Source organism: Primulina tabacum, chromosome 1 (assembly GCF_025594145.1).
Source record: "Primulina tabacum isolate GXHZ01 chromosome 1, ASM2559414v2, whole genome shotgun sequence".
NCBI lineage: Eukaryota > Viridiplantae > Streptophyta > Magnoliopsida > Lamiales > Gesneriaceae > Primulina > Primulina tabacum.
Genome location: NC_134550.1, coordinates 52,943,443 through 52,969,636, shown reverse-complemented (window position 1 = coordinate 52,969,636; position 26,194 = coordinate 52,943,443). Strand labels below are relative to the sequence as shown.

Here is a 26,194-nt window from a genome sequence, read left to right as displayed (position 1 = left end):
GTTTGGTGTGTCTCTCCACAGTAGAGATGGCTACGACGTGGGCCGTTCATAATTACGAGTTCACTTGAACCACACAACGTTGAACAATCAGTGGCTCAAATATGGTGCGGAGAACATATTAGTCCGTCGGACATGTGAATAAGGATGGTAGTCGCTTTGAAAATTATTTTTTCCATATTAAGAGATTTTTAGGGAATTATTACAAACTTCGTCTCGCAAAAACTTGATTTTTTTAATCCAGTAAGTCGGTGTGTTTTTTCTATTTTTAGTTTTTTTTTGTTGGTGTGCTAACCCGAGAATGATTCAGATTGTGATGATGTTAACACCAGACATTATTGATATTTTCAGTGTCACTTCAACAAGAAAGAAATAAAAGTTAAAGTAAAGATCATTGACAAAAACTTATGTGAGACGGTCTCACGGGTCGTATTTTGTGAGACATATCTCTTATTTGGGTCATCCATGAAAAAATATTACTTTTTATTGTGAATATCGATAGGATTGACCCGTCTCACATATAAAGATTCGTGAAATCGTCTCACAAAAAACCTACTCAAGACCATTTTACTGAATTACAAACAAACTTTGATGATTTAATATATATTTTTCGGAATATTATAAATATACTACATATAATATAATATAGGATAAAAAAATATACACATTACATAAATATTTAATATTAAAATAGAGGCGATTACCTTTGTTGTCCCCCCCACGCCCCTCGATCCCCTCTCTATAGTGTTCGATGCCACAAATCCACTCGTACTATCTCAATCACATCTCATAATCAATAAAAAGACTTATTATACACCATAAATAATTTAAATAAAAGAAAAAGAATTAATTTGCCGAGCCTACTCATGAATATGTAAAAGGACTCAAATGTACATTTTAATAATTTGATAACACAATTTTTTTATTAATAACAGTTACACTCAACCAGAATAAAAAGTTAATTTAAGGACATGAGATTGTTAACCTCATTTAAATGTTATTTCAAATGATACAAAAAATTTCAAAAAATAATTATATTATATCATTAATTTCAATATTTATTCAAACACTAATATTACCTAATTTTAATCATTAATTATACAAAATAACATTGAGAGTAATAATATTTGATAAAAGTTACAATTTTTCCTTTTTTTAACGTTGTTACGAGGGATCTTGAGATTTGAGCCTCTTGCTAGTTACGTAGTATCGCAGAAAACGGGCACCTGGTAATTAATTTATATTTGTGTCATAATAATAGGATTAATTGTTAATAATTTCAATATGTAAGATTAAACAAATGTACTGAAATGATAAAATTGTTTATTCACGTAGAGTAGTACCTTTTTTAATCTACGTATATATTGTTCTTCTAGTTATAGTACTAGAAATCAGTTACTTAAAAATGGTTTTTGAAAATATCAAGTGGGAAATATTAAAATATTGAAAGCAATATTATATAAAGTTACAAAAAAATCAATAAATTTAAAATATTAATAATACATGAATAATTTTGAATCTTAAGTTTTGATGATTTATTTATTTATTGATGAGGAAAATTAATTGTTTATTTTGAGAGACGATTGAAACATAATGTTGTATATATTATCATGTAGTTTAAAATATTTGAACAATATTATCGTTGATTATATTAATTTTCTATAAAGTGGTTTGTCACTCTATTCTACAATCGTTATTAGATCCATATGACGTGTTCAATTATACCAGCAGTTTTCGCGGTGAATTATTAAAAGTAAAATTATTGATGGGTAATAATTGCATATGTTGGATAACCCATTAAACCAATATTGAGCTATTGTGTTATTCACTTAATTTTTATTTTAAAAAAGACAAAAATTTGTGTGAGATGGTCTCACAGGTCATATTTTGTGAGATATTTATCTTATTTGGGTCATCCATGAAAAAATATTTCTTTTTATGCTAAGAGTATTACTTTTTATCGTGAATATCGGTAGGTTTGACCCGTCTCACAGATAAATATTCGTTCTACTCTTTAAAAAATAGAGTGTATCTGTTACAAATTACTATGATTTTTTATAACCCACGATTCTAGCATACTTATCTAGACTAGAAAAGGTAACAAATACTCAATTATAATATATTTAGTATAGATTCTGATATCATCGATTAGGTCATAGTAAAGCATGATTGATTCAATCCCATCTCTTGATAATTAACAAACCCTATGGTGTAGCATTTCTTTTAAAAACAAAAGAAGGCTATCAATGTGTGGACCAAATAATTGAAAAAAATCAACTTGATTGGACAATGTGTGGGCCTTAATTAATCAGCAAATAATTTCCTAAGATTGTAAGTAAAAAGATAATAATTTCGATTGCCTTTTCTTCTGTGGTCAAGAACTCAAATATTAATACATGAAATCCATATAATTGAGAACTTGTAATCACTATTTTTTAAATAGTTGTGTTAGTGAGAAGGATTGAACACATGACCAGTGATTATGTACTCACGTACTCTATCAACTCGGATAATATGGTGTGAGTTTCATATTTTAATTAATATTTGATAATATTCACATTTTTAAAAGGAAGATTTGATTTGGCTAAATGTTAAGAGCCATTATTTTTTGGTGAAAATTTAATATATTCAAATTATATATATAATTTTTTTAATACATTTTTTCTCTTTTAAACATTATTTGGAGAATTTTATATAATACATGTGAATTTTAAAATAACAATTAAATCATTCAAAAAAAAAATTAGGAATATACATAGTACCAACTTTGTATGTATTTTAAAGCTATATGTTAATTAATGTCTAATTTTTTATAAACATTTTTTTTTTTAAAAAAAAGAAGAATAAACTAAGAACGATTTAGTTATTTTATGAAAAAGTTTCTACCTGAATAGAGGACCCATTTCCGTACAATCTGACGTGGACTGCTCGGAATTTGCATTTTTATGTGGGCCACCCGACCCTACTCTTTTCCTTTCAAATAAACAAATTATTTGGGCGACTATTTTATTCTCTTACTATTTCTTCTTTTGGGTTTTCAAAATAAAAAACCTACAATTAATTAAAAATTAATTTGATCGATTTATATATTTTTTAAGTAAAATAATATGAATTGAAAAATATAAAATTTCCATTTCATTTAGTAAATATATAATGATATATGTAATGATAAAGGTTTTAATTTTTTAAAAAATATATACACATCTCTATCTCAATAAATACCATCATTTCTATCAATGTGTATGACTGCCATTATATCACATAAAAGAGAGGAAAAGAAATAATTAATATCTCATTTATTATTTTTTGATTTTTTGGTTGAATTATTGCTTGTTGATTTTAATTTTAAATGATTGGTGGGTTTGGTTTCGTTCATTATTGTTTGCATAATAATGGTTCAAAGGCATGGATGCCGATATAGCAGCTTCACTCACCACACGCCCATTCAACCGAATAATGATAATATCACAAGGCTAGCCATGCGAGGTGGGGTTAGGCTAATCTCGATAGATATACATATCTAAAATGACAAATAATATTTTTAATATTAATTTTTTATGAGTTGGTCGTATAGGAGATTCGTTACAATATTTTTAATATTAGTTTTTTTTATCGGTTGGTCGGATAGGAGATTCGTTTCACAAAATTTGCATGTGGGACGATCTCATAAGAGTTTTGTGTGTATGTGTGTGCGCATGTTTGATCATTTGTTGTCACTTATTGTGAACAGATATGTGAGCAGCGCTGAGGTGACATCTACCTATTGGATGTACAGTTTCGTCACATCAAATATGTGGAAGTCACCTCAGCAGTGCCCACAGTGACTGTCCGTCCAAGAGATCAATTTTGTGGAAGTCACCTCAGCGGTGCACACAGTGACTGTCCAAGATATCAATTATATATCATGCACACTCATGGTGAGCACCACCATAGATGTAAGACCTTAGAATTAATTATCCAATAATTTGGGCATAATTAAAATAATTATTGAATTGATTAATTAAAATAATTAATTATGTCAAATAAATTTAGAAGTATGTTAAAGATATGTATGTTTAAATATCGGAGATTTGAACTATATAAAAACATTCGGGATTTAAATAACTCACGAGAGTAAAATAAAAACAAAACAAGAGTTAATGAGCATGAATTACTATTTTTAGTAACCAAATTACCTTACATTATACATATACATATACATATACATACATTTACCATAATTAGAAAAGAGAAAAAAAAAAAAGTTCCCCGCCCTTGTTTCCCATCGAGCCTCTTCCAAAATTTTCCCTGTTGTACCTGCGAGATCTTGCTTTCTAGTCGCGATCCTGGTGATTATTCCTATGAGTCCCCAGCGGGCTATTTAACCGAGACTGCAAGTGATGCAACCCGGGCGAAATGGACGAGTCGGGTCGGGAACTCTGCCGGGTAAACTATCAAAATATCAAAGGAAATATGAGTTGGACGCCTGGCTTGAATCTCGCAACTCCTCGGTCCGATTCGTGAGATCTGCAAACAGAAAGTGACCACGTGAATGGGCGCCGGAAGGGTGTCCGGCGTGACCACTCCGATGCTTAAGTCAGCAGGGTACTCAAACAATAAAACCAATGTAGCCAAGTGATGGCTATGATAGGGTGGCTGATTATACCCTATTGTTCTGGCATGTCAAATCGTACACTTGTCACATCCAGACTACTTTATTCATTGACCACTTGCATTAGTGTCGGAGATAGTCGGCTATACACACTGTTTATCGGCGACATTAAATACTTCAATCATATCAAGGTGACCGAGCAGAATGCCTCTCAGGTTAATTTACAAAAGAGCTCGGGTATTCCACATCTTGGAGAAATCATGTCCCGGGTGGTCCAATGGCTCGGGACATTAATCCATTTTGTCATGCTATTGGCCTGAGAGCATCCCATCCTGGCTCGGGCACCAACCATGGATATGCTCCATGGCCCGGGAAGTCCCAGGGCCTATCCCTGACCCGGGGCATTCCAGGACATCATCACTCCCTCCTTAATTAGTCGGGCTAGAGTTCACTCGCTGTTCCGATTGGTCTTGGGTGCCCGGACAGGAAAATCGCCTTGCCACTTGGTTCTTTTTCGGGATAGTTGTAGCGTGTTGACACGTGGGTATTGCTGACGTAGGCTATAAGATTTGTCAGAGACTCTTTGTTTCCCAAGAAAATAAATCATTATGACGCATTGATTCCTGGACCTGTCTTTTCAAATATCTTTGCGCAATTTCCTATGTAAATCTGAGCCGTTTGATTCATTATGGATCAATGGTGTGGATTGTCTTCCCTCTCCTATATATAGCAACCCACCTTTTGTTCAACGACATCAGCAAATTTATTATTCAGTGAATACAATGGCAGGTGCAAGCGGCTCAAAGTCCCCGGATATGGCTGTAGCTTTCAAGAAGTCTGTCTTGGAAACTCGAAAGGCTGCTATAGAAGATGAAGTTTTCCACAAAATTATCCACTACTGGGAAGAGCTTCAGAGATTGAAGTTTCTCTACGAGACTGGGGAAGCTAATGCTTCTAGACTGGTGGTAAAGCTGAAGAAGTACCGGGAACGCCTGCACGTTTCCGAGACAGCGGATCTCTTCGAGGATGATTATGTCTACGAGCTGATGCTCTACATGGAAAGGAAGATTCTGACGGACATCACCAACTCCGATAGCTTCCTCAAGACGTCCACTGGAGAAATAAAGGGCTGGATGATCATGTGGATGACTTTTGTAGAGGAGGAATATTATGATGTAATCCGCAAGAATTTCGTCAAATAAATAAAAACTATTTTTGTTTTATATCTCTGTTATTTTCCTAGCATCTTTGATTGTCATCTTTGATTGTAACCGACAAAACTGAGCGACCTTAGTCGAAGATAAATAACAAATAATTGACAAACCGAAATGCCGGGACCTCACATATCTCGGTTTTAGAATAAGGTGCAGGGACCTCATATTCCCGGGTTCAAAATAAAATGTCGGGCTCTCAATATTGATACCGCCGAAAATCGTTTCATATTCCGATGATCTAATAATTATAAGACATTGATATTCATGCCCGTCTTTTCGTCTGCTCAGCTCTATTTCCAAGACTCATCCTGATCGTTCATGTATTCATTCAACGGTTGTGATTATTTCTCCTCCGGAATAAATGGGAAAACGTTTTGATTGGTTTAAGACCTTCCAACTTCTTCAATATTAAATGCCACCTGTTTATAAATAAGATGGTAGAGATGAAAGATGGTCATCAATTCAATATGTTGAGTTCAAGCGATTCCACTGCCTGCAGTAGTACGCACGTGCAGGTAACAAGCGAAATGCGTCCTCATCTGGAGGATCTGAAGAGGACCATTGAAGAGTATATCTGGATAAAGGTCATGTCTATCTGGTATAAGATTCAAGATCTCAATAACACATACCAGAATGGTTTGGCTCCTATTCGCGCACAAAGAGCAAGAGCGAGGAAGTATAAGCAAGAGTTCGAAGTAGACCGGGTTACAAATCTAGCCACTGACCAAGTTCTGCTGCATGCGATGCTGTGGAAGGAATGACATCAGCTGAACAAGATCGCAACTTCCGAGTCCTTCATCAATCTTCGGATTCATGAATTGACTAATTGGATAACTGAGTGGCAAGACTCTGTATCTTCGATAATGGATAATATAACAGTCCGCCGACTGTTCTTGCAATAAAATTTTAATTATCGTACTGTCTCTTCCATGAATAAATCAATATAAATTGAATAGCATATAACTGAAAAGTGAAATTGAAATGCTAAGACTTAACGTCTTACGAGCACAAAATAAGGTGCCGGGGCCTCATATCTCCCGGGCTTATAGATAGTGCCGGGGCCTCGTGTCTCTCGGGCTTATAAATAAAGTGCCGGGGCCTCGTGTCTCCCGGGCTTATAGATATTTTGTCGTTTTGTTTCCTCGGGCAATTAATGCGATGTCAGAATGATGCGTCCCCTTCTGACAAGCTGTCAGGAACTGTTCCTATCCCAAGCAGATAAATGATCATGATTTCTCGATTTGCGCACACGTCTTTTCAAATATCCCGCCTAATTATGCCGCTCAATTTCCAAGGCTGATCTGGTCCGTTTGATTTGCTTTAATCAACGGTGTAGATCTCCTTCTTCCCTTATATATAAAGTTAATGACCGGTTTTCCCAAAAATCATTTGCAAATTCAACTTGTAGCGAAGCTCTGCCAAATTCCTCTCTCGAGCTTTTCCGTCGCGCAGATCTTATTCCGGCGATCTTTCCGTTCATCGACTACCAGTCATCATCTTCGTTTCTTCCTAGTAAGTCTTTTCTCCCTTCTTTACTTAGCCATGTCAAACTCTACTTCCTCTACTTCTGGCCAAAATGCCAAGGGTCGATCAGAAGATAATTCCCCGATTCCTTCCGAGCAATCTGCTCATATTCCCATAGGTATTCCCATCTCCCGTTCCCGACCCCTCCAAAAATCCAAAGCTTCTTCTTCCTGGCCTTCTGGTACCCAGGGCAAAGGAAAAGAAAAGGCCACAGGGCCCTTGTGGTTTTCTACTGTGACTTCTACCCTTCGCCCGGGTAGTATAGAGGAGCTGAGATCTCTAGGTTCCATCCCTTCCAACTACGACATCAAAATTCCTGGGCCGAATGATCACCCAGACACCCCTCCTCCCGGCTACCATGCTTTCTTTCTTGAACAACTTAAAAGTGGTCTTCGCTTCCCGGTACACCACTTCTTCGAAGGGGTGGCCCGATTTTTTAACATTCCCCTTAACCATCTCCATCCTAATGCTTTTCGCATTATGGCTGCCACTTTTGTTCTGTTTCGCATGAAACTTATTCTTATCAACTCTTCGATTTTTCATTATTTTTATTCTTGCCGGTTTAATGACGGGGTCTATTCTTTCATGGCCCGAATGCATTACCGATTTTTAACTGACATCCCTTCCTCTTTGAAAGGGTGGAAGACAAAATTTTTCTTTCTTCAATTCCCGACTCTCCCCACTTGTGCTTTGGGTTTTCTATCTTCTATGCCCACACAACCTGAGCTTCCCCGGGACTACAAACTCCTCCCCCCCTTTACCCACGCCTGGGATACTTTAGGGAAACAATCTTACCTGTCCTCGGTGCTGATCGGGGGTGGGGGGGTGGGGGAGGGGGGGGGGGGCGATCTGGTTCATTATGGGATCGGGTCCCGGCCCAAGGACCCAATGGATCGGATTATTGATGGATTTGATCAACCCGGGTCGCAGGCGGGTAAATTACTTTCCTTGGTCTACTCATCTCTTGTATGCTTTAATTCTAATATGTCGATTTTCGACGCAGATGAAGAAGATATGATCAGGGCAAGTCTTCAGGAGGCTGCTGCCAAGAGAAAAACCGAGCAAAAAAAGATCTGGGCTGAGAAGAGGGCCCGGGAAATTCAAGAGAAGGAAGAACGCCAAGTCCGGGCGGCGGCTGAAGCCCGGGAAATTGAAGAACACCGAGTTGAGGTGGAGGCTAAGGCCCAGGAGGAAACCACCCCTCCCCGGGAAGAATCCACCGTCCCGGTTACCAAAGAAAACCCGACTCCTCTAAATCAGCGAAAGAGGAAGGCCACCCAGGAGCCGATCTCGGAAGCGGTGGTGGTGGTAAAGGATGAGGTCGAGGAGATCGCCCGGTCTCCTCCTATGACTGGTTCTTCTGCCGGTCCCTCCGGGGGAAGGCCCTGGATCCTCCCCAACATCTTTGGGGATGATATCAGCTCGGATCTTGTCAAAATGATCCGGGGCCTTCTGCGCCCTGACGAGGTGGCACACCTTCAGGGAGTTCATCCCAATATGCTGCTTTGCGAAGGAGTGTCCCAGACCTACTCTGTAAGTCCATAAAATTGCACTCTTTTACATTGCCTTTTTTGACCTTTTTATGTTTTCAGGGCTTGCAGATGCTCATACATTCCTACAAGCGAGTGGCTCAAGTAGCCAATGGGGCCAATGCTCAGGCTACCTCGGCCCGGGAGATGCATGCCAAACTCCAAGAGGAGGTGGGTCGTTTGAATGAGCTTCATGAGCATGTGTTGGCTCGGGAGAGGGCTGTTTGGGAGCAGCAAATGAATCGGGTCCAGGCAGAACTTGCCGAGGCCCGAGCAGAGACACAGGCGGCAAAGGAAGAAGTTGAGTCCTCCCGAGTCCGAGCCGAGGACTTTCAAGCTGCTGTAACCCTCATTAAGACTGCTCAAGAGGAGCAAATTGCCAACTTTTTGAAGTCTCCTGAGTTTAAGAAGATGGTAGTTGAGAAGGCCTTTCCATATTTTGAACAGGGCTTTAATAAGTGCCTGGAGCAATTTGAGGAGGCAGGCTTAGTTCCGGCCGATCGGTAAGACTTTCCAGACCTGGAAAAGGCAGCCGCCTCTCTCCCAGATGAGGAGGAGGAGCAGGACAAAGAGCAAGATCCCCGAGTAGACTAGGATTTTTTTTTTATTCCCGGGTTTCCGGGCACCTTGTAAATATCTTCCCTTTAAATGAGATCTTCTGTTCTCGCATTTGATAATTGCTTCCAAATTACTGGACTGGTTTCCTAGGATTGATAGACGATCAGGGTACGGATCCCTAGACTTAGTAGATAACCAGGGTGCGGGTCCTTGGGCCAGGGTACGGGTCCCTGGACTTTGTAGACACTTCCCTGAACCATTTCTTTATTTGATGAAGAAATAATAGATACACGTGCTTTTAAACATAATATTTCTTTAAATGAAAACCATTCCATGGCCTCTTGAGAGAGTTTCCCTGAGAATCTTCAAGATAGTAAGCTGCACCTGAGCTGATTCTTCGAATTATTTTGAAGGGTCCTTCCCACCGGGCTTCTAATTTCCCTACATCACCCACTGGTTTGACCTTTTTCATGACCAAGTCCCCTATCTGAAAGTCTCGTGCCCGAACATGCTTATTATAAGATTTCATTACCCGACTGCGATAAGCTTCCATTCGAATGGCAGCTCTGTCTCTCTTTTCTTCAACCAGATCAAGTTCAATGGCCCGAGATTGATCATTGTTGCTCGGGTAAGATTCTACCCGAGTAGAAGATTGCCCAATTTCCACCGGCAGGACTGCTTCTGAACCATAGACAAGGCTGTAGGGTGTTTCCCGAGTAGATGATCGAGGCGTAGTTCGGTATGCCCATAAGACACTCGGTAATTCTTCCACCCAATCTTTTCCTTTCCCGTGGAGCCGGGCTTTCAATGCTTGCACAATGATCATGTTAGTCACTTCAGTCTGGCCATTAGCCTGAGGGTAAGCTACTGAGGTGAAGGATTGAATAATCTTCATTTCTTGACACCAGGAGGTGATCTTCTTTCCCTGGAATTGCCTTTCATTATCTGAAATTAGTTTCCTCGGGATGCCATATCTGCAAACAATGTTCTTCCAAAGAAATTTCATGACTTCATCCTCGGTGATCTTGGCTAATGGCTCGGCCTCTACCCACTTGGAGAAATAATCGACAGCCACTAGAAGGAACTTTTTCTGTGCTCGGTTTATGGGGAAAGGACCCACAATATCCAAACCCCACTGGTCAAAAGGGCATGATGCGGAGATTGGTTGCATACTTGCAGCTGGGCGGTTGTGAAAATTAGAATGGTGTTGGCAACCCTGACATTTTTGGACAAGTCGGGCAGCATCTTGATTCATCTGAGGCCACCAGAACCCGGCCAATATAGTTTTCCGAGACAGAGCTGTTCCACCGAGGTGTTCACCACAGCATCCTTCGTGTATTTCCCGGAAGACGTACTTTATCTCGTCTTCTGTCAAGCACTTGAGTAATGGGCCCTGATAGGATCGCCTGTACAAAACATTATTCAAAAAGATGAACCTGGGCGCTTGTTTTTTGATTTTCGCAGCCTGGGCTCGGTTCTCTGGGAGCTTTTCATGTACTATGTATTCCACGATAGGAGTCATCCATGAACTTTTCTGGACCGGAGGTATTTCTTCATAAATATAAAGCACCAACCGGGTAAAGCAGAGAATTTCCCGGGTAGCTATATCGGTCATGGAAGCAGCCAATTTAGCTAAGGTATCGGCCTCTGCATTCTCCTCCTGGGGAATTTGTTCGATACTCCAGTTGGTCAGATACGCTGCCCTGGCCGTGATGAGCCCTAAATATTTAAGCATTTTTCCGTTCTTGGCCTCATATGTTCGCTTGACCTGCTGTGTGACCAACTGAGAGTCGGAATAAACAATGACTCGGGAAGCATCAACTTCCCGGGCAGCCTGTAATCCTGCCAAAACAGCTTCGTACTCTGCTTCGTTATTTGTGACCCTAGAATCAATCATCAGAGCCAACTTGATTTTTTCTTCTGATGGGGCGATTAGGACAACCCCCACTCCCTCCTTGATAGGTTTGATGCGCCATCAACAAACACCCTCTATACCTCTTCTTCGACTGGTTGAATCATTTCTGTTAAGAAGTCCGTTAATGCCTGGGCTTTTATAGCAGCTCGGAGTTTGTATTCAATGTCATACTCCCCGAGTTCCACAGTCCATTTGACCATTCTTCCGTAGACTTCGGCATGAGTCATGATCCTTACAAGGGGAGAATTGGTGAGGACCACAATGGGATGTGAGAGAAAATATGGCCTCAACTTTCGAGCAGTCATGACCAGGGTTAATGCTACATTATCCAATTCACCGTATTTTAATTCTGCCCCTCGAAGGGCATGACTGACATAATTGAAAGGGGATCGGTTACGGTGACCGTATGCGCAACGGAAGTTAAAAATTTTAAATTTTTACAAGAAAATTTCGGTCACCTTGCATTGTGTGTAGCAAATACAATAAAACACCAAAATATCATATATAGGGTGTTTAGAAATAGTTACCTAACAATCTTAAAAGATTGATGATGGCTCCAACTAAGGTGTAAACACCTTAGCTCTTGAATGACAAGACAATCTTCAAGCTTCCCTTTGAGCCCACCTTGCTCAAATATTAAGCCCACCACCAACAAGCTATAACCACTCTAATTTTGCACTAGAAAAATTAGAGAATTTTTCTTTGAGAAGTGTTTTCTTTCCTCAACTATTGAAGAAGAAAAATGAGAGAAAAACTTGGAGAATCCCCCTTGCAAATTTCGGCCATGCCCTTCAAAAATAGGAGGAGAGAAGACTAGTCTTGGTTGTGGGAAAATGTGTGAATTCCAAAGGCATGTCATGCCTTGGATGTTGCAAAAGTTGTCTCCCAACTTTTCACCCCCCATGCATGCAAGTCTTATTTGATTTTTAACAATTAAAAATCCATGGACTTATTTTAATTATCTCAAACATATTTGAGACTAATTAAACATTACTTGAATTCACTCAAGTCACTAGTTGAATAATTATTTCTAATTGGGCTCTACAAGGCCCAATATTGTTTAACTAATCCAACACTTGAATTAATTTAATTATTTGGACTCTACTAGGTCCACTAGTGTTTAATTAATTCAACACATGAATTAATTTAATTTAGTCCATAATAATGTTTATGAAAATCACAATTTTCAAATACATTATTTATTTGGCCAACTTTTAATCTAGGAACACTTCCACAAATTAAAAGTCACATTTCTCTCATAGAAGTCATACTTCTATTTTATTTATGCTTATAAACTCATTTACAAGCCGTTCAACACATTGAACAATTTTACTTCTCAACGGGATCTAGAAAGCTAGTGCTTGTTTGGCCCTCAATGGTTCATTGATACAAGTAGCCGTGGGTTCACATCTCCATGTGATTCGGACTAAACATGTCCTTATATGAGCATACCCCAATTGCTCCATTCTTAATTATCAACTCTTTTGATAATAAGAACGTCAGAACTCAAGTCTGATAGTACCCAACGAATCATGTTAAACGCCTAGCACCAAAGCTTACATGATTCCCTAGGTATCAAATGATAGTGCCTGCAAGAACCATTCAATTATGGTTAACGTGGTTAACGTACAGTACGGTCCCTTCAACTCATATATCCCGACCGATTCGACAACCATTGGTTTATCGAGAGTTGTCAATGAATCGATACTATGTGTCATGTTGTAGTTGCATCGATGGTGTAATCTATGAAACCCCTTTCATAATTACCACCATACTCTGATCAGAGATTTCAACCTATATATACATGAGAACACATAGGATATCCATACCCGAAGGTAAGCGGTGAATCCCCGACTACAATGCATCGACTCCTATATGTTTCAACAGAACACCCAACCTTGCCACCTGATGACCCCATGAGAGTCGGTAAACAAGTCAAAGTGTAATTCTAGCACATAGAGTCTCAATGTTGTCCCGGATCATAAGGACTAATGGTGTACAACCATAAACTAGGACGTTTCCACTCGATAAGTGAGAACCACTTGGAAAGTCCTTTATGGAGGGTTGTTCAGTGCATTCTACCAGGAGCACCTATCTGCATGCTCGAACATCACAATGTCCCCTACCAATGAAACATGGTACTCACATCGCAGATACTAGTCTCTAACTCGAGCGGCCTATATCCTTCTTAGCGGCGGCTGAATCGACTAGGAACTGTTTAGAATATACAGTATTCCAAATATGAGTTTCATGATACTCATCATATGAGCATCTCATATTCTTTCTACTATTTATATATTCAAGGACTTTATCTATGCAACTAGCATGGGTATACAGATAAAGAAGTGCCAAAATAATAATTTCAAATATTATTAAAATAAAGATCGTTTATACATAGAGTTTCATTGTGAACACTCGGCCAACACTTGGCTCGACGGGCACCTACTCTAACAATAATATATTGGTTTCTGATCGGCTCCTTCTTCCTTGATGAGCACAGAACTAACATCAAATTCAGTGGTGGAGAGATAGACCCATAATTTTTCCACGGGCTCGGGCTTGGCTAAAATAGGCAAATCGGCCAGGTGCTTCTTCATGTCCTGAAAAGCTTGTTCACATTTGTTGTCCCAGCCAAATTTCTGCGTTTTCCTTAGGACTTGGAAGAATGGATAACTCCGATGGGTAGATCGGGAAATGAAGCGCGACAGGGCAGCAATCCTCCCAGTTAATTTCTGCACATCTCGGACAGACTGAGGAGAAGGCATGTCCATTATTGCTCTGATTTTCTCAGGGTTGACTTCGATTCCCCTGTCAGTTACCAAGAAACCCAAAAATTTACCACTCCTGACCCCGAATACACACTTGCCCGGGTTGAGCTTTATTCCATATTGTTTTAAAGTGGTGAAAGTTTCAGCTAAATCATCAATGAAGTGGGAGACTTCCCGGGTTTTGATTAGAATGTCGTCCACATACACCTCAATATTCCGACCTATTTGCTTTTGGAAGACAAGATTCATCGAGCGTTGGTACGTAGCCCCCGCATTTTTTAATCCAAAAGGCATAACGACATAGCAAAAGGTGCCCCCGGAGGTAATAAAACTGGCTTTATCCTGGTCTTCCAGAGCTAAGGGGATTTGGTGATACCCCTGATATGCATCCAGAAAGCTTAATAACTCGCATCCAGAAGTGGAATCTATCAGCTGATCAATTCGGGGGAGTGGATAACAATCTTTTGGGCATGCTTTATTCAAGTCTCTGAAATCCAGACACATTCTCCATTTCCCAGTAGATTTTGGGACGAGAACCACATTTGATAGCCAGGTAGGGAATTGGACTTCCCTGATATGCCCTGCTCTTAACAACTCTCCTACTTGCTCTTCAATTACTTTATCTTTTTCAGGGCCAAAATGCCTCTTCTTTTGCTTCACGGGCCGGGATCCCGGGAGGATATTTAATTTATGTTCGGCCATTTGGGGTGAGATCCCGGCCAATTCCTGTTGAGACCAGGCAAAAACACTGATGTTAGTTTTCAAACATTGTAAGAGACTTACCCGGGTGGATGTGCTGATGTCTCGGGCCACCCGGACGTGCTTTCCTGGCTCGATTTCCACCACTTCTTGTTCTTCCTTAGCGACAAAGTGCACTTCTCTCTCCTTGGCCCCCTCTTGACATTCTTTCTCCTTCCCTTCCCTCTTTGCCTTCTTTTGATCTACCAGGACTGTCTCCCCATAACACCTCCGAGAAGAGGGCTGATCTCCCTTAACTTCTCCAACCTATCCTCGCACCGGGAACTTGATTTTCTGGTGATAAGTGGAGGCCACGGCTCTCATCTCATTCATGGCCGGCCTTCCCAATATGATATTGTACGAGGATGGAGCATCCACCACTGTAAAAACATTCATCACTGTCTTCCTCGGGTCTCCTGTGCCCAGGGTCAGGGGTAGAGTGATTTCCCCCTCAGGGTACACAGCATGTCCAGCGAAACCAAACAAGACAGTCTCAACCGCCTCTAATTGATATTCTTGTAAATCCATTTGGATCAGCGCCTCCTTAAAGATGACATTGACCGAGCTGCCATTGTCAACAAATACTCTCAGCACATCATAGTTAGCCACTCGGGCCTGAAAGACAAGAACGTCATTGTGAGGTAGACTAACTCCTCTGAGGTCTTCTGGTCCAAAGCTTATGACTGGCTCGTCTTTCCTCCCTCCATCGACCTCCAAACACTCCCTCCTACTCCTTGCTTTCCGAGCTTGATTGGAATCACCATCTGTGGACCCTCCCGAGATCATTTTTATCACTCCTTGGCTTGGGAAAGGGTCCTTCCTCTCTACTGGTCGGCCCCTTTCTTCCCGAGAACTTACTTCTCCCCTTCTACTTCCGCTCGGGATGTTTGTTGACTTTGGAGGAACATTCGGTCCGGGACGTTTAGACAACCAAGGTGGCTGTCTAGACTTATCTCGAGGAGGATGAGATGCTGGCATAGGGTGCATAATGGATTTCTTCCTCAGGATCCGGCATTCATTGGTGTCATGGGAACAATCTTTATGGAGGGTGCAGTACCCTTTATGCTCTGGCCTTGACGCTCTCGCCACAGGACTGGGAAGCGGGGCCACATCTGAGCTGCATTCTTGAACCTCTCGGTCCCGGGCAATTCTCAAAGGTACATGAGAGAAATGTCCCGGGCCATTTTTCTTGGGAGCTCTTTCTTCGGGTTTGACAGCCTGGTCTCCTCTTGATCTCTTCAAGGCCTCTCTTTTCTGATTTTGCGCTTCTTCCATATTAATGTATTTTTCTGCTCGGGGTAAGAGATCTTCGAAGTTCCCGGGAAATTTCTTAGTTAAGGATCGAAAAAAATCCCCTTCCCACAGCCCTTGCATGAACGCTGTAGTCTTCGTCTCGGGTGCACAGGTCGGCACATCCAGGGCCACTCGGTTGAATCTTTTGAGATACGCCCTTAGGGTTTCATCTTGCCTCTGCTTTACCTCAAATAAACTGAAAGCGGTCTTCTTGTACTTCTTGTTGCTGCTAAATTGATGCAAGAATACCTTTTGGAAATCTTCAAAGCAACTGATGCTTTGTGGCATCAACCCTTCAAACCATCTTTGTGCGGAGTCCACTAAGGTGGTGAGGAACACTTTACATTTAATTTGGTCTCCATAGCAATGCAACATGGCCATGTTTTCGAAACGAGCGAGGTGCTCCTCGGGATCTGAACTCCCATCATAGTCCTTGAAATGCCCGGGTAGTGGTTCCCGGACAATGATATCTGAGAACGGGCAACCTTTTACAACTGGAGCACTGCCCTTAGAACCAACTTGTCCCTCCAATATCTTGACTTTCTTCCTCAATTCCCCTAATTCTTCCGCAACAGTGGGGGACTTAGAACCCGCGCTTGATTCCCTCTCCTCCTCCCTTCTCTCTTCCTCTTGCGGCTGCTCCCGTTGCTGCTTAGGATGACTGGAATGACGAGTGGTGACCTTCTTTGCCGTAGCCATCTTAACAGCATCAGTTATAATCTTTTTTAACTCCTCGGGAGTTAAATGAATGGTGGGTTGAGGACCATTAGGGAGAGGGCCACCTGCACCAAAAAGACGAGTATTGTTCTCCTCCTGGACTCGAGAAGTGTCTTGGTTTGCTCTTCTAGTAGGGGCCATATCAACGCCTTAGAACTCAGAATTTCCCACAGACGGCGCCAATGATGCAACCCGGGCGAAATGGACGAGTCGGGTCGGGAACTCTGCCGGGTAAACTATCAAAATATCAAAGGAAATATGAGTTGGACGCCTGGCTTGAATCTCGCAACTCCTCGGTCCGATTCGTGAGATCTGTAAACAGAAAGTGACCACGTGAATGGGCGCCGGAGGGGTGTCCGGCGTGACCACTCCCATGCTTAAGTCAGCAGGGTACTCAAGCAATAAAACCAATGTAGCCAAGTGATGGCTGTGAAATTGGTGTGGAACAATAAATGAGAGTATTTAATGTGTATTCAATTTCTGAATTGAGAGTAAATGCAAGTAAAGAACCTGATATTTATAGTAGAGGATGCAATGATGACTTCGTTTTTTGTGTGTGAGCATTAATTATAATAGGGTGGCTGATTATACCCTATTGTTCTGACATGTCAAATCGTACACTTGTCACATCCAGACTACTTTATTCATTGACCACTTGCATTAGTGTCGGAGATAGTCGGCTATACACACTGTTTATCGGCGACATTAAATACTTCAATCATATCAAGGTGACCGAGCAGAATGCCTCTCAGGTTAATTTACAAAAGAGCTCGGGTATTCCACATCTTGGAGAAATCATGTCCCGGGTCGTCCAATGGCTCGGGACATTAATCCATTTTGTCATGCTATTGGCCTGAGAGCATCCCATCCTGGCCCGGGCACCAACCATGGATATGTTCCATGGCCCGGGAAGTCCCAGGGCCTATCCCTGACCCGGGGCATTCCAGGGCATCAGCAAGTGACAAGCTTAAGTTCCAATCTTGGTGTTTTTGAGTTGGAATTTCTAGCCTTGTTCGAATTTAGTAAGCTGGCGAAATCCAGGATTTTAACGCTCTGATTTAATTCGTTTTCTTCCATTGAAATACATTATATTAACGTATATATTGGGTTTATATTGTAGGTTCGATCGTAAGAAAACTTTGAGGTATAATTCGACGAGTTATAAATTAATATCAGATTGGTTTATGCAATTATATTGAGTTTTAATGTTAGTATATTGATTTTTAGAAGTAATTGGAATTGATTTGAGTGATATTTAGTTAAATAAAATCACTTTGCTAGGAAGTTGGAAATTTAAACGAATTGTTGAATAATTCGATAATTTTAGCCGAATATGAGATTGAAATTGTGGAATGAAGAGTTATTAGAATAATATGCGATTTGGTGAAATATTGAGAATATTTGGATTAAGTTTTGGTAATTTAAATCAGTAAAGTTGGATTTAGCAAATAAATCAACTTTAGTAAATTTTGGAAATAAGTGAATTATTTTAGCTTTGATTAGAGAATTGTGGATATAATATTGGACTTTGAGAATTTTTGGAATTATAGTTAAATTGGTTAAATTATTTGTTGTTATTGGTGAATTTATTCGATCTTGTGAATATTTAATCATTTTAAGCCGATGATTTTGAAGGAAAGTTGATAGTTGTTGGGTCATTGTTAAAAGTTGGTATAAACATTTTACAGTTCGGTAATATACAACGGTAACGTATACATTATGTTCTAAACATATTTATGTGTTGTTGTGGTTGTTAATGTGATTATGTGGATTATATATGTTTGTTAAATGTCTTGTTGATTATATGTTCATTTATTTGATATATTTTATTGCATTTAGTTTAGAGCATGATATTATGACATAGACATTGAGTCATATCATTTTTGTTAATCATTGTTCTGTTATATTCTATTTCTGGCACACGTGGTTATTTCGGAATCAGCGAGTGGCTTTCGAGTCTAGTTCTTTCCGAGACCGAAAATATGATTGTCTATTTCTTTATGCATTTTATGTGTGATATGCATTTTAAATATTGACATCATACATCATTCGTTATTGTACCTTCCTATTGTATCGTTATCAGTTATATGGAGGCAGAGTCACGAGTGTTTATTGGACACAACACGGCATATCTTGCATACTTGACATGACAGTTTAGTTTCATGACAATGTTGGTCCCCTGTGTGTTCTTGCTCGAACATTATTTTTGTTGTTATCATATCGTTTATTGACTCATATTCTTCTGTTGTTATTGAGTCATGCTCATGGATTGCATGTTTCATTTCATTAAATGTTTATACATTATTTATGATTATCGTTATTGTTGTTTAACTATTTCACATCAGAATCATAAACTCGGTATTTTTTTTATTGGGGCTATTATGGTTGTTGTTGGGAACCATGATAGGTCACCTAAATAGTTTTGAAGCACAAGGAGGAGATTCTGCACGTGGAGCTCGTGAGTGAGATATGGTTTCTCGGTTTTCAGAGTTGAAGTCTCCAAGTCAGTCTATTTTATTATATTGTAGTCGAATTAGTTTTATATCAGAGTCTTTTTACTGGTGAGATGGCCCATGTATTTGTATGGTTATTTGAAGTTGTAATGGTGAGTTTAGATTTAGTTTTGTTGTTGTGATTCTTGCCGGCAATATTTTGAACTGCTGCTTATGAATTGTTGATTTATGTCTGGTCGGAATTTGTGTGTGATTATTTTGAATACAACAGTGTCATCTTTAGTCATATTTCTTTTACAGGTATTTTAAATTTTTTATATGTCCTATTTACAGGTAGCTCGTGCCGAAAATTTTCAGGCATTGAGGTTCATTTTAAGTATTTTAAACTATTTAGCTGCATATTGAAGTTTAATTTATATCGTTTGATAATTAATTGACATTATAATAACTGGACCTAACAATAGACATCGCTGAGGTACCATACACCTCTTAGATATTATAAGCATGTTAAAATTGTACATCATCAAATATTTATAGGAAAACTATATGATCTCTTAAAAAAAATTGTATTTTTGGTCATATGTTTGTGTTTTTGATATTTTGTTCGTTTATGTTGTCAAATTTCAGTATTAGCCTATTATCTTAATTTTGCAATTTTAGTCATTTTTTCAGATTTGATGTTGATGTGATGCTGGTGTGTTAGTGTCATATGAGCACTCACGAAGAAAAAAGACTAAAATTGTCAAAAAATTGAAAAATACATTGCGAATACTAAAATTTTATAAAATAGGAGACCAAAATTGCGAAATTGTGAATATACAAATTAACTTATAAATCAATATTAATAAAAAATAACAAATTTAATATTCTCGTGTCATATAAGATTATTTGTACATGAAAAACTATATGATGTAAAATTAATCAAAATAAATTTTTTATATTCTCGTGCCATATATTATTAGTACATGATCATCCATATTCATTATCCATTATAATTTCAAACATACGACATCGGAGTTTAAACATAAAAAAATTTTTTGTAAAAAATTATTTAAATTTAAATGTATCGATTCAGTATTATATAAGATAATATATGTATGAAGTCTCTTGTAAAATAGTCTCACTGATATATATTTGTGGGATGACTCGGTCTTCACCCAGAGTGAGTAATATATACGTTTTTAATGATCCGACTGAGATATATATCCTACCTGACTCGATCCACACCTAGAGTGAAATCAACTATTTATAATGTTATTTATTTATAATATATACGTTTTTTTTTTCAACTTAGTTTAAATAGTAAAAAACAAAGATGAATTAAAATATCGGGGGCAAACGCCTATGAAAAGATCGTTTTGAATTTCTGGTAGTAGATTCATAATCAAAAAAGTTTATATATATATACATATAAAGCTGGTGGTAATGATCTAAGTCAATTTTTTTAATAATCTTCTTCTCAATCTACTTACAATCAATGAGAATCAAACATGTATTTTGGTTCTAATACTAATTGTAGAACTGAATATTTATCGTTTTACTAAAAATTACAGGTGATAATAACAGTGAAATTCATATCAATTAAATAGTAAAATATCTCAAGCAACAAGTTTTGATTCTTTTAATAAGCATTAAGAATTATTATTATCATTTTTCTTGAAAAAATAAATTAATATTTTATAATCTTATAATCTTTATTTATTTTGGTGGGGAATACTTCACATGGACTTCACGAGACTTTGCCCGGGGAGAAGAAATATACAAATTGGACCATACACGTGATCCACACAAATATTAATTAATTGTTCAACGCCATTCACAATTTTCATTTTATTTTTTTTAAAATATATATATATTATTTTGCAATAGGCAAACATGTGCTGACAGATTTTTCCATTTGTTCAACAAAAAAATGATGCATATGTTTTTTTTTTAAAAAAAATAAACATAATATCTTTCAATCGATATATTTGAAATAACAACGATTTTTTAAATTTATTTTTAAAAATTTATGTTTGGTGTCTCGAGATTATCTCTCGTGAGGTGTCTTTCTTTAACAATAGAACATTAGTGTTGCAAATTATATTTTAGCATAGAATAGGTATCTTGTGAGACGGTCTCACGAATCTTTATTTGTGAGACGGTCTCAACCCTATCGATATTCACAATAAAAAGTAATATTCTTAGCATAAAAAGTAATATTTTTTCATGGATGACCCAAATAAGAGATCTGTCTCATAACATACGACTCGTAAGACCGTCTCACACAAATTTTTGCTTTTATTATATTATATTACGTTAAGTTAGTCCACAATTGATCTGATTATAAATTAAATACAAATAATAATATTATTTATCCTATATTTTGAAAAAAAATTATCACAGTATAAAATCTACATAATTAATTTTCATTGTCATTGTGAATTATCAACTCTAAACACTAATCTTCAACTAATTAAAATAATTTATATAAACAAACCAAAATTTATAACAATTAAATTTAAATTTAATATGTATCAATTCAACTTCTCTCGAATCGCACTATGATCTCAAATACATCGAGACCGATGAATTTGACATATGTTGGTTAATTCTTTCAATTGATTAGACCTTTTGACTGAAATTCTTTTGGCAAATTTGTTTTATTAGGGTGTAAATATTGATTGATGCTGAGGGAAAATATAATTTTATATTAGAATGTCACTTTGGTACAAATTTAGATGATGATTCTTGGACAAAAAATGTAGGACCTAGTTAATCATTTGAAAAACTATATTGAATTTACCAGTTTTATGTAATGGACACCCTCTATTAAGATGAAGTTATATCCATCTTCAAATTTATTAATAATAATAATTATTATTATATTGAGAGAAAATGTCAAATTTTATTTACTGGACAAAAACTTATGTGAGACGGTCTCACGGGTCGTATTTGTGAGACATATATCTTATTTGTGTCATCTATGAAAAGTATTACTTTTTATGCTTGAAAATATTACTTTTTATTGTGAATATCGGTAAGGTTGACACGTCTCACAGATAAAGATCTGTGAGATCGTCTCACAAGAGACATACTCTATTTACTAATGCAACTTTGGTTACCCCAATCGTAGCCCGATGGTGTATTAAAAAATACGTTGTGTGAAATTAAAAATGTGTCGAGATCCCCACGTTGAAAATGATACATTTTACAATCTATTTGTTCTTAAATTATCTATATATTCAACACACAACCCTAGAATTAGATTTTTATTTATTTATTTATTTACAGTAGATTATTTACTTGTGTAGTTTTTATCTAGACATGGGATTTCGTGAATCAATTGATTATAGAATGTTGACAGAGGAATACTCTCGTATATTGAAAATACACACATACATAAATATATGAAACATAGATTACTCAACTTCGTGCGATTAAAATAAATTCTTGTGAAAGAGGGAATTTTATTTAATTTAGATATAGGTATGTTTGGAGCATTTTATTGTCACTCGAAGTGAGTCAAATTAGGCAGGTTTTATCAAAAAATGGTTGATTTATGGACCAACGTAGCCATTTTGTGCACATAATTATATAATATGTGACATAACATGCACACAGATTTTATTTCCAATACATAATACTATAACACATATACAATAAAATAAAGCGATCAACACATTATTTAAAGCAGTGTATCAGAGACAGTATAAGGCAGAATATGATAATAAGTTATATTGTCTATATCAAATATCAACTACATGAATTTTTTGACTAGACACACATATTCCTTCACCTATATCCCGTCTCAGCACTAGTCATGTAATAAGCCCAACAAAAACAAACCCAAAGAATGAGCATACACAACAAACATCATCATGACACATAACAGTTATATTAACAACATAAAATATAACTGAAATTATAAAAGGAATATCACTTCGCTCTTTTTGGATTGCGACTGATATCACAACAAACAATATCAACAAATCTCCCCTTACTACTTTGAAAAACAACAAATCAGCTTTCTCCTACTACTGCGACACGTCTCCCCTTACTACTTTGAAAACAACAAATCAGCTTTCTCCTACTACTGCGACACGTCTTGCTCCCCTACTACTGTGAAAGACAATGATAGCATTGTCCAGTAACCGACAGCCAACAAAATCAACAATAATATATATTTACTATGAAATCATGCATTCCCGATGATTATCATTGTTAAACACAATAATATTTATAAATACTAAACAATAACAACATATGCTCGTACGTCAACACGTACCTGATAATCGAGTATATCTATAAAATATGGCTATTTATTTGATCCTGATGCGTGCACGCATATATATAATTCAACAATAATTATCATATCATTGTTATTGTATCAGCACTATCACAACAGCCTCAATATAAAACATCAAATACCCTAACAACAATTAATTCAACAAAAATATAAAATTCGATTATAAATCTTCATCCTTCAATAATTAATATTCTGATGTATTTAGTTAACGATACTAACATCAAATACACCCTAAACAATTAACTTTGGATAATATGATTTATCAAAACATCCGATGAATTACGAAAACTTCATATCAAATAATAACATATACTTAATAGACTCCGAATATATAATTTGATTTAACAACAATCAACAAACAACACCATAATTTAATTTAACGATTAAAATTACTTCCTTATAATAAATTAGGAATAATTTCAAAGAACACAACTATAATATTAATTATATCCAACCATCTTTAATTTCGATGTAATTTAACAATTTATCGGATTTATTCCAAAAATTTACGAATTTCAAACATCATCTATAATATGAAATTTATATTTCAAATTGAAGACTTCATGTTAATGTCACCAAAAATTTACGAATTTCAAACATCATCTATAATATGAAATTTATATTTCAAATTGAAGACTTAATGTCAATTATCTCATAATTGAAGTCGGTTCATCAATAAACAAACAAATGAATAGCAAGATCGAAAAGAAAATCACAAGTCTTATTTGGTTATTCCTCTCTTTTCACTACTGTTGCACGTCGAGTGCTTCTCTGGTGGATTTTGAAATGAATTCCACCGACTTCATAAATAATGTATTATTATTACTTTCAACATTAAGATATTATATTAACATATAAAATTTACCATTTTCAACATCAATATATTCGTTCAGAACCACTTAAACATTCAAATTTATTAAAACTCAAACCTAAATCTTCTAAATCTTTGAGTTTTATACGTTATATCTAATTTTCAAATAATTTGAACTTTATGAAACAAAAATATGGCATATTTAATTATTAAATCAACGGATAGGTATATTTACTTCAGTAAATTGAACTATTTTTGACATCGTTCGTTGTCTCTGTGTTAGGATGGAAAAAGTTAGATTTCTTAAAATGATTTTAGATTACTTAATTTCGTGAAATTTTGATAAACATTGCATCAGTTAATAAACAAGTACAAAACGTTTTCATTTGGGGTATTGTATCACAATTCACGTAACATGATTTTGAATTGGATAGTTGATTATATCGTCAAGTATTTATCGCAACGAACAAACATAAACAACAAAAAAGTTCTTGTATTAAAATATAAACACAAAAACTCGTCTCAATAGTAAATTTTGTTATACCGATCTCAAATCCAACCTATGCATGAAAAAATATAATATTATATGTTAAAAGTTTTATTTTTCATTCTAAATATAGATCAGATTGATTTGTTTAATAAAAATAAATACATAAGACCATCTAACAAGAAACATACTCTAATTAAAAAATGAGTAGATCTCTTGTGAGACGGTCTCACGAATCTTTATCTGTGAGACGGGTCAACTCTATCGATATTCACAATAAAAAGTAATACTCTTAGCATAAAAAGTAATATTTTTAATGGATGACCCAAATAAGATATTCGTCTCATAAAATACGACTCGTCGTCTCACACAAGTGTTAATCATTAAAAAAACACACACACAATCCATTAATTCAGAATCTGGAATGTGCATGCACTTGAATGGTCCCATATTGAGACCCAAAGGTCCACCAAAAATGTTTTAACAAAATATCCAACTCATGTTAGGAATAGACATATTGTAACCACATTTTGGGCTGGAACTAACTTTTCAAGGTCCAAAAATATTTGTTTTAATATATTCTGATCCATAGCAAAATTGAAGATTGTGACCAGTGGCGGAGCCAGAAATATGGTTCTGTCCGGGCTAAAATTTTAAACTCTAAAATCTATTAATATTTTAAATTGATCTATTTGGATTAACATCATATTATTTCAAAATTTACATATATATTTTTTAAAAAAAAAATTGGATATCTGGGCTAAAGCCCGGATATATACCTATGTAGCTCCGCCCCTGACTGTGACATTTGCTCCATGTGGCCACAGATATAGACTTGTCGACTATTGCTAGTCATGCTGTAATCTAATTAAATATTGTACGCTGTGGAAAAAGAAAGAACTCATTATTCAAATAACTATATTGAAATGTTATATTTGACCTTAAAAAAGCCCAATATTCCACTTAAAATTAGTTATTTGTCGGTGTGATGGCTGTATTTACCTAAAAAAATCCCCACCATTCCACTTAAAATTTAGTTATTTGTCGTTATGACAAGAGACGTAGTTATATTAGATTGCGTGTTTGATATGAAGTATGATAATAGACTTTGAAGAAGGATTTGAGATGATGATTTGAAATTCAATCGGTTGCGTTTGGATAGAAGGATTTTTATTTGGAGGGAGGGAGTGAAGGAAAAGTCGAAATGATTCAATGGTGAGATGAAATTAAATATTCATCACTAAGACTCAAAATATAATTAATTGAGATTTGAAATGTATAGTCAATCGAATTTATTTAAACAAAATAGTG

General features: G+C 36.8%; 1 protein-coding gene across 1 annotated transcript; it reads right to left on the bottom strand.

The window, feature by feature from the left end:
• Window positions 1-13,775: 13,775 nt before the first annotated feature.
• Window positions 13,776-16,985, bottom strand: LOC142512736 (uncharacterized). Its single transcript, XM_075619700.1, has 2 exons — window positions 15,114-16,985; window positions 13,776-14,822 (listed from the first exon to the last, which is right to left on the bottom strand). The coding sequence occupies exons 1-2, from the start codon at window positions 16,983-16,985 to the stop codon at window positions 13,776-13,778; spliced, it is 2,919 nt and encodes a 972-aa protein (XP_075475815.1).
• Window positions 16,986-26,194: the final 9,209 nt, after the last annotated feature.

What these genes read in the sequence shown, in the direction of transcription:
- LOC142512736 (XM_075619700.1), bottom strand. Translation starts at nt 16,985, where the DNA reads ATGGCCCCTACTAGAAGAGCAAACCAAGACACTTCTCGAGTCCAGGAG. An exon ending in ACCAGAAAATCAAGTTCCCG is followed by an intron (nt 14,823 to 15,113) that starts GTGCGAGGATAG and finishes TGGTCTCAACAG; the next exon opens with GAATTGGCCGGGATCTCACC.